General features: G+C 41.2%; 1 protein-coding gene and 1 long non-coding RNA gene across 2 annotated transcripts; both read right to left on the bottom strand.

Moving 5' to 3' along the window:
* Positions 1-37: 37 nt before the first annotated feature.
* LOC115150064 (uncharacterized) lies at positions 38-371 on the bottom strand. Its single transcript, XR_003867042.1, has 2 exons — positions 283-371; positions 38-103 (listed from the first exon to the last, which is right to left on the bottom strand). It is a non-coding gene; the product is annotated as an uncharacterized LOC115150064 (long non-coding RNA).
* Positions 372-466: 95 nt separating this feature from the next.
* LOC115151170 (protein-glutamine gamma-glutamyltransferase 2-like) lies at positions 467-6,821 on the bottom strand. Its single transcript, XM_029695181.1, has 7 exons — positions 6,618-6,821; positions 5,630-5,800; positions 4,423-4,674; positions 3,458-3,576; positions 2,878-3,006; positions 873-1,050; positions 467-609 (listed from the first exon to the last, which is right to left on the bottom strand). The coding sequence occupies exons 1-7, from the start codon at positions 6,625-6,627 to the stop codon at positions 467-469; spliced, it is 1,002 nt and encodes a 333-aa protein (XP_029551041.1). The 5' UTR covers positions 6,628-6,821.
* Positions 6,822-8,998: the final 2,177 nt, after the last annotated feature.

Raw genomic sequence — 8,998 nt, 5'->3', positions numbered from 1 at the left:
CGGTCGGCGTTGACTTCGGCGAAGACAAAGGGCACATCGTATTTGAGGTCAACGTGACCCTGCAGTATTGCCTTGACTGGAGCAGGGCCGCAGCAGTAAACATCTGGGGGAGGGGAAGAGAAAACAACATGAGCGTATAACAGGGAGTTCCCTTCATGTCTCCCAGACCCAGGACACGAACTCAGAACCATCTGCACAGTAACACAACATACAGTACATACAACCTCCAGAAGTGTGTTATTATGTAAGATGGTGTGAGATGAGATGGAAGTTGGACCGTACCAGTGCTTTTCTCCTGGGGGGTGGGGTCCACAACCTGCCAGCCATCGTATAAGGAGCCTGCTGAGAGATCGGGCCGTCTCATCCAGCGCTCCACCCACACATGGTAGTTCCTGAGCAGAAAACACCATTCTCAAACTTCATGCTATTGGCATCACTCTTCATACTGTACCACAATGACCTCATGTTACACTATACCATACACTGTCGGGGCTCTGTTTGGGTCTGACTCCATAGTCGGAGAGAAGTAGTCATTGTCAGGTTTTGTCGGTGTCGTGGCAGACTGAAAGTTGGAAACCACTCGACATGGGATTCCCAAACACCTCAGTACTGACAGGAAATACATTTCAGGCATACTGGTTAACTAAAACACACATTCAAAGAATACTGGTTAACTAAAATAAGCACATCCAATGCATTGACACGCAGCCTCTCTCCTCTGATCAGAGGTGGTGGTAATCTTTCCATCCCTCTCAAAAACCAATCACAGCCCTGGGTCTGAGCGCATGCAATAGTCATTTCTATTTAAATAACATTGTATTGATTGATTGACTAAATAATAATTGAAGAGAGATTGGACAGTAATAGCCTACCTGTGCACATTACAGCGGCGAACACCCAACACTGGCCATACTTGACTGGATTGCTGCCATTTTTGAGCCACCTCCTTAGTACCTCCACACTGCCGTTCCAGTGAGTGGGGGACATGCCACCATCGTATCGACCATCCCACCGCCCCATCAGGACACCTCTGTCATCGTTAGCGTTGATCTGGGCAAGGACAATAATGTTCAAATTAGATTTCAGAACTGTCATTTGGCTGAGTGAATGTGTTTTTGTACTATCTAAAATGTAGTTGCTTTCCTGGATCTAGATTGAGCATAGCCTTGGACTAAAAAGCATGTTCAGTGTGGAAAGTTATTTTTAGTCCAGGACTAGATTTAATCTGGGTTCGGGAAACCAGTCCTATATGTGTAACAACACCTTAATTAGTGGCACTGGAACCATTTATAGTGAACAGGGCTAGATGATGTTCCAGAAATGAACCAATGTATCTTCTTGTGCTGTTTATACAGAACTATGAGCTTATGATGATTTAAAGAATGTTACTGTTACTAGATGGGTTTAATAATGTTGTCACAGTTACTAGTGGGGTTCAATAATGTTGTCACGGTTACTAGATGGGTTTAATAATGTTGTCACTGTTACTAGATGGGTTCAATAATGTCACTGTTACTAGTGGGGTTCAATAATGTTGTCACGGTTACTAGATGGGTTTAATAATGTTGTCACTGTTACTAGTGGGGGTCAATAATGTCACTGTTACTAGTGGGGTTCAATAATGTTGTCACGGTTACTAGATGGGTTTAATAATGTTGTCACTGTTACTAGTGGGGGTCAATAATGTTGTCAATGTTAAAACAATAATGTTGTCACAAGCTAGGATTTCCATCCAAGTGGCGACAGATATTCATGTGAATATTCTAAAATCATAAAAGCATAAAAACAATATGCGCTTTTCCCACCAGAGATGTGTTTCCATTAAATGTACTTTTTTTGTCGTACATCACTTACTTCACAGGAGCAGCATTTCAACGTAAACATACATTTTTATCTAAATATGTTTATTGGCAGAAATGCCTTCTAGAACATGTGAACTTTCATGTGCCTTAATTAGAAACTTGTATTCCATCCATAAATATGAATACAATATTTACCACATGGCCTCACATATGAATCCTTAAAGAGATGAACGGGGCTAAGGCTTATGAGGATGTGACCGATGCTGAATGGATGTAGAAGAGCTCTCCAGTAGGTGTACCAAAACATTCAAGGGCTATTTTCTCAAAAGTGAGGTTTCAAAGCAGATTATTTCCCCATTGTTCCTCAACTGCAGTGTATGATATCCCATTTTCTGTCTCTGAGTCTCTACCTTATCCAAAGAAAAAAAACGAATAATAATCACATTTTGCTACATAAGATCGAGGCGGTTGGTCACATTTTAGAATAAAGCTGTAACGTAACAAAATGTAGAAATTGTCAAAGGTCTGAATACTTTCCGAATGCACTATAGCCAACATTATAAGATTATGTTTTATTTGTCAAACGGCAGCCAAGCATCGAGGATCATGTTACCAGAATAAGGCCCTCAATATTTAATAGAAAGAAATATCAAGCTCATCACCTTGCACATTCACCACCCTGTGAACTTCATCATTAATTTACTTATCTGTAGCCTAATAAACGGCATGCTTTCCCGATGAGTCATAGTGGGACGACCACACAAGATGTCATTGCGTGATTCCAAGTTTACTTCGATTTGATGGTTATTAAATCAATATTTGCGCATAAAAGCATTTCCACCAACATTTCTCTCATAATTAATTTACCGACTTGTCTTGTGCATTTTGTTTTGTCAACATTTGTAAAGCTGACTGACACATTTTCCATCAGCACTTTCATGAAATGTCATGAAATGTTTTATCTGACATGTACTTTACTCGCATAAAAAGGTTGGATGGAAACCTGTTCACTGTTACTAGTAGGGTTCAATAATGTTGTCACTGTTACTAGTGTGGGTCAGATCTCCAATCTTACCATGGCACTGACCACCCTACTGACATAGATGGGGTTGCAACGAGCAGAGAAGTCCTTTGCGGGGTCACACAGACACTTGGGATTCACGTCAAGCAGCTTTAGGCAAATGTCCACTATATCGTCTTCAAACTGGAGAAACAATACATTTGGGCAGGTTAGTTAGCAACAATTTCTAAAATGTCTTGTCTATACTAACTTACAATTTTGTAATTTAACAGACGCTCTTATCCAGAGCGACTTACAGTATTGAGTGGATAAGTGTTCGTATTGGTCTCCCGCAGTAATCGAACCCCACAACCCTTGCGTTGCAAGAGCCATTCTTTACCAATGGAGCCACGAAGGACTCTAGCCAATCACGTAGACTAAGATATCGTGTGACATTTGGGGTCGGTTTCCTGGACAACAGATTAGTCCTGGACTTCTCTAGAGTAAAAATAATTTGGGAGGGAGAATCTCCATTGACTTTGCTTTTTAGTTGAGGAATATATTTAATCTGTGTCCAGGAAACAAGCCCTATATGTTATAAGCAGATAGCTAGTACTTTTCAACTGTACAATACTGTATTGTTTGTTCTGTGTACCTGTCCGAAGTTCCACGCCATAGAGCTGATGTATTTGTCAGAACCTTTGTACACCAGGCCTTGTTCTCTCATCACATACTCCTGCCTCTCCTCCTCTTCAGGTAGATGCACCCAGTCCTCTACAGCCCGCAACAAAATACAGCCGTTTTAAAAACATGAATTATAAGAATTTGTTCCACTGACTTGACTGGATAAATAAAAAATATATTATTATACAAACTGAAATGAAAGGGTATCTGGACAAGGTTTAAATTGCGAGTAACTTTAACATGTTATCATGCTGTTACTGTGTTATGACCACTGTCTCCCATGCTAGAATGTAGTGTTACCAAGCTGTGTTACCAGTATGTTACCAGACTTTAATACCAGGATGTTAGCAGGCTGTGCTACCAGGCTGTGCTGCAAGGCTGTGCTACCAAGCTGTGCTAATAGGCTGTGCTACCAATGAACTCATCACATGGTTTCAACAGCAATGCCACCACTTTGATATTAGAGATCAGCATTCATAACCACAGACTGTCATTCATATAATGTGGCTCTGGATGTTGTGGCCCATTGTTTGTATCTGTGTGTCTATTATGTCCCAAAACAGTTATGAGGCGTCTTTCCAACCCATACAGCGACATGGGTTACAACAATTTCTGTAAAGTTAGCCATTTCCAGCTTTTAAACTGATGAGAACATTCAGGAATGCTACATTTGACACCCTCTGGATACTGTATCAAATATTGACTGTCTGTTACCATGGCTGTATTGATGCAGTCACAGCATTTGTTGTCCTTTCTGTGATTAAAAAAGTGAATTTATCACAGTTCTAGTTAACATTTTTACGAATGCTTTAAACTCCAATCTAAAGTATTACATATGCTTTACCATACTCTCAAATCTCGTTCACAGGAAGTGAATTCATTGTCCAGAATTCCCATGAGGGATAATAAAGTTGTTTTGAATTGAATTGTGTTTACCTTTGCACCAGGGATTAAACAGCAGAAGGAGCTTGCCCAGGCTGCTGCCCACTGATGCGGTGGCGCTGGTCTTTACAGACAGCCTGTACTCTCCCACTGGGGCATCTGCTGGGCTGGTGATGTCCAGGGTGATTGAGCCTGCCAGGAACACTGAGCCCTGGTGAACCTTGACCTTCCAGGAGGAACCCTTCCCACAGCCCTCAGGTAGCCTGAACACTGACCTGGTCCCCAATGCCTCCGAAGGCTGGGGCCCTGGATGGAAAACAGAGGATGTTGTGGGTTGTGTTCAGTAGGAATGAAATTGCTGAAAACTTTCAGAAACAGTGATACACTGGGAGTACAAAAAATGACTAGTCCCCATTTTCCCTCAGAACAGCCTCAATTATCCGGGGCATGAACACTACATGGTGTCGAAAGCGTTCCTCAGGGATTCTGGTCCATGTTGACGCCAATCCTTCTCACAGTTGTGTCAAGTTAGCTGGATGTCCTTTGGGTGGTGAACCATTCTTGATACACATGGGAAACTGTTGAGTGTGAAAACCCCAGCAGCATTGCAGTTCTTGACACACTCAAACTGGTGTGCTTGGCACCTACTACCATACCCTGTTCAAAGGCACTTAAATCTATTGTCTTGCCCATTCACCCTCTGAATGACACACATACACAATCCATGTCTCAGTTGTCTCAAGGCTTAAAAATCCTTTAACCTGTCTCCTCTCTTTCATCTACACTAATTGAAGTGGATTCAATTAGGGATCATAGCTTTCACCAGGATTCACCTGGTCAGTCTATATCATGGAAAGAGCAGGTGTTCCTAATGTTTTGTGCACTCAGTGTATTTGTCCAATTAGATTCTATATTTTCTGACAGCTTAACGTTGATGTCAGGAGTACATATACATTACAAGTGGAGGTATCTCAAGTCCTGTCATTGGTGCAATTCAGTTTTTAGATTAAATTGAATTGACCCCAACTCAGGTATGTAAAATGCATACAAGGATTTGTTCCAATGTCATTATTACTGCACGTGTCTGTCTTTCAAAGGGGACTAACATAGGGCCGATTTCTCTACCCTAGCCTCGATCCATCCTAGTGTGTTTTAGTCCAGGACTAGCATAATCTGGGTCCGGGAAACTTTTAATACAAACAGCCCTAATAAATAGCAGCGATAAATAAAGTTATTCTATTTTCTATTCTAGATAGCTCACCTGTCTCCACCTTCAGCTCCAGTAAGTCTGTTGTGGGCCTGGAGGGGCCATGGAGTTCAAAGGTGACCAGGAAGGACTGGCCTCTCCTGACTATCAGTCTGTTCACTGAGATGTCATTGGTTTTGTGGGCTTTGTTGTTCTTCTCACAGTGGAGCTCTACTTTGCCAACGTCTTCAAGGAAGAATGAAATTAATACATATATAGAAAAAACATTTTTCATTTGAAACTGAATTATCCCTTAGTTAAAATCCTGCTTTTCTATTTTTCCTGATAATACAACTTTTATGTTTTCTAGTGTGGGTGTCTGTTTCTGTGTTTGATGTTGTCTTGCCCAATGTTTGTTGGTCACATTTTTGCCTGACAGCAACATAGCAGAAACACTATCAGTTGGGCTAGTTTAGATCACTGGATAGAGAAAACACTTGTAGCCTTTCACCATGCAAAATGCAGAATAAATATGCAGAAAGAAATAGGCGAAAGACCATAGACTTAGGAATTAGAATGTAATATGATCTCTATGTAAAAGACCTTGTGGCCCCCCTAAATGTGGAGTATGAAATAATTTTTACATAACACATTTTTGCTATCATTATTTTTTTACATCCGTTATTAGACAGTGATGATGATTATGAACATGGTCTTTTGCCTGCTAATGCCTGCAATGCAGTGAAGAAAGCGATATGACAACAATAACGTCTAATGTAACTGGCCCCTCTAACAGTTCAACTGGCCCCAGCTTGGCCCCCCCCAGTTGAAATGGTCTAGAACCGCCACTGTTTAACAGATGAACAAACACCAACAAGGATGATCTTTCTTTGTAAGAAAATGTTCCATTCTACAAGTCAAGTCACCCAATTACCCATTCACTGTACTATATTACCCTCTGTCACTAAACATGACTTAGGCTACCTTGACAATGCAATAGTCACATTTTTTAGCATCTGAATTTGATCAAAAATCTTGCAATGAGCAGTGTTAGTTGACTTACCAAAACCCATTGAAGCTGTCTCTCACGTGGTTGTGTTGGTAAGTGGATTGAGTTGCTTGTTGTAGTACTGCAGTACTGTAAGTAACGAAAGGATGCCAGGGCTTTTAAAAGGAGCCCTACCCATGTTATAAGAATGTCTCAAATTTCACACAGTTACAAATGTACACACCTTTTCTTACTTTCAGGAAAATGTGTCATTACATAGTCATCATCACCACATCAGCATATACATTAAACCAGAAATGTGTCTTCATCTGCTGCGTTGAGATTGAACTGCTGTAGTTAGCACTCTCTAAATGTGTCTTCATCTGCTGCGTTGAGATTGAACTGCTGTAGTTAGCACTCTCTAAATGTGTCTTCATCTGCTGCGTTGAGATTGAACTGCTGTAGTTAGCACTCTCTTGATGGTTTGAGTTGTATTACATTGTTCAATGTGTTTTTCTGTCATATGGTGACTTCAACCACAGACAATCAGCATGGCAGTGAATCAGCACAGTGACTACGACTATCATGAGCATCATCTTGAGGTTCAAAGGTGGTTATCCTACAGTACACTGATAGAAAACATAACATATATTAATACAGTCATCATACATCAGGGATTGACATTAAGGGTTACGCTATTGCCCAGGGTAAGAGTCTGCTCTGAGGTTGCCCCATTCGGGAGGGGATTTGTATTTACTGATAACCAAAACACAAATAATTGCAGTAGTTTGGTCTTTCTCCCCTGTGTGTAGGTGAAAATAGCAATACAAATTTTTTGAGCAAGTGATCATAATCTTCATGCCTTTCAGACCTTAATGTCATTCCTCTTCCATGATTCTGGCTCAAATGGATATTTAGACCTTCTATTTGCCAAATTGGCAACTATTTCAGATCCAATCAGTGTATCTGTCAGTTGCACAGAATACAACAGGTGTAAACAGCACAGTGAAATGATTGCTTGGATGCACTTCGTCAATGTTGCAGTAATACTATGTCATATAAAATAAAAACACACAATAATGTTTTTAAAGTACAATGTATTGACATGTAGAACATATTGACATGTAGAACATATTGACATGGAGAATATATTGACATGGAGAATATATTGACATGGAGAATATATTGACATGGAGAATATATTGACATGGAGAATATATTGACATGGAGAATGTAATGACATGCAGAATATATTGACATGTATACAAGAGTATTGTGACTATCAAAATAGACACTATTGAAATCTATATACATCTTGATTTCTACGCAGGGCAAATGACACATCAAAGATGAATACTAGTCTCAGTCCCCTGTATATAATGCATTCGGAAAGCTTTTAGACCCCCTGACTTTTTCCACATGTTGTTACGTTACACCCTTATTCTAAAATGGATTAAACAGTTTTTCCCCCTCATCAATCTACAAGCAATGCCCCATAGGGACAAAGCAAAAACATATTTTCCAAAATTTTGGCAAATGTATAAACAAATAAAAACTGAAATATCACATATACATAAGTACTTAGCAATTTACTCAGTACTTTGTTGAAGCGCCTTTCACAGTGATTACAGCCTTGAGTCTTCTTGGGTGTAACGCTACAAGCTTGGCACACCTGTATTTGGGGAGTTTCTCCCGTTATTCTCTGCAGATCCTCTCAAGCTCTGTCAAGTTGGATGGGGAGCGTCGCTGCACAGCTATTTTCAGATATCTCCAAAGATGTTTGATTGGTAAAAGGCCGGGCTCTGGCTGGGCCACTCAAGGACATTCAGAGACTTGTCCCGAAGCCACTCCTGCGTTGTCTTGGCTGTGTGCTTAGGGTCGTTATGCTGTTGGAAGGTAAATATTCGCCCCCAGTCTGATGTCTTGAGCGCTCTGGAGCAGGTTTTCAACAAGGATCTCTCTGTACTTAAATCCGTTCATCTTTGCCTCGATCCTGACTAGTCTCCCAGTCCCTACAGCTGAAAAACATCCCCTCAGCATGATGCTGCCACCACCATGCCTCACTGTAAGGATGGTGCCAGGTTTCCTCCAGACGTGACGCTTGGCATTCAGGCCAAAGAGTTCAATCTTGGTTTCATTACACCAGAGAATCTTGTTTGTCATGGTCAGAGTCCTTTAGGTGACCTTTGGCAAACTCCAAGCGGGCTATCATATGGCTTTTTACTGAGGAGTGGCTTCCGTCTGGCCACTCTACCATAAAGGCCTGATTGGTGGAATGCTACAGAGATGGTTGTCCTTCTGGATGGTTCTCCCATCTCCACAAAGGAACTCTGGAGCTGTGTCAAAGTGACCATCTGCTTCTTGGTCACCTGCCTGACCAAGGCCCTTCTCCCCCGATTGCATAATTTGGCCGGGTGGCCAGCTCTAGGAAGAGTCTTGGTGGTTCCAAACTTCTT

Source organism: Salmo trutta, chromosome 16, assembly GCF_901001165.1.
Source record: "Salmo trutta chromosome 16, fSalTru1.1, whole genome shotgun sequence".
Taxonomy (NCBI): Eukaryota; Metazoa; Chordata; class Actinopteri; order Salmoniformes; family Salmonidae; genus Salmo; species Salmo trutta.
The sequence above is the reverse complement of the archived record's forward strand: the minus strand, read 5'-3'. Positions and strand labels throughout refer to the sequence as shown.

What these genes read in the sequence shown, in the direction of transcription:
- LOC115151170 (XM_029695181.1), bottom strand. An exon ending in GTTTAATCCCTGGTGCAAAG is followed by an intron (nt 3,577 to 4,422) that starts GTAAACACAATT and finishes TGCGGGCTGTAG; the next exon opens with AGGACTGGGTGCATCTACCT. An exon ending in TGGCGTGGAACTTCGGACAG is followed by an intron (nt 3,007 to 3,457) that starts GTACACAGAACA and finishes TTGTTTCTCCAG; the next exon opens with TTTGAAGACGATATAGTGGA.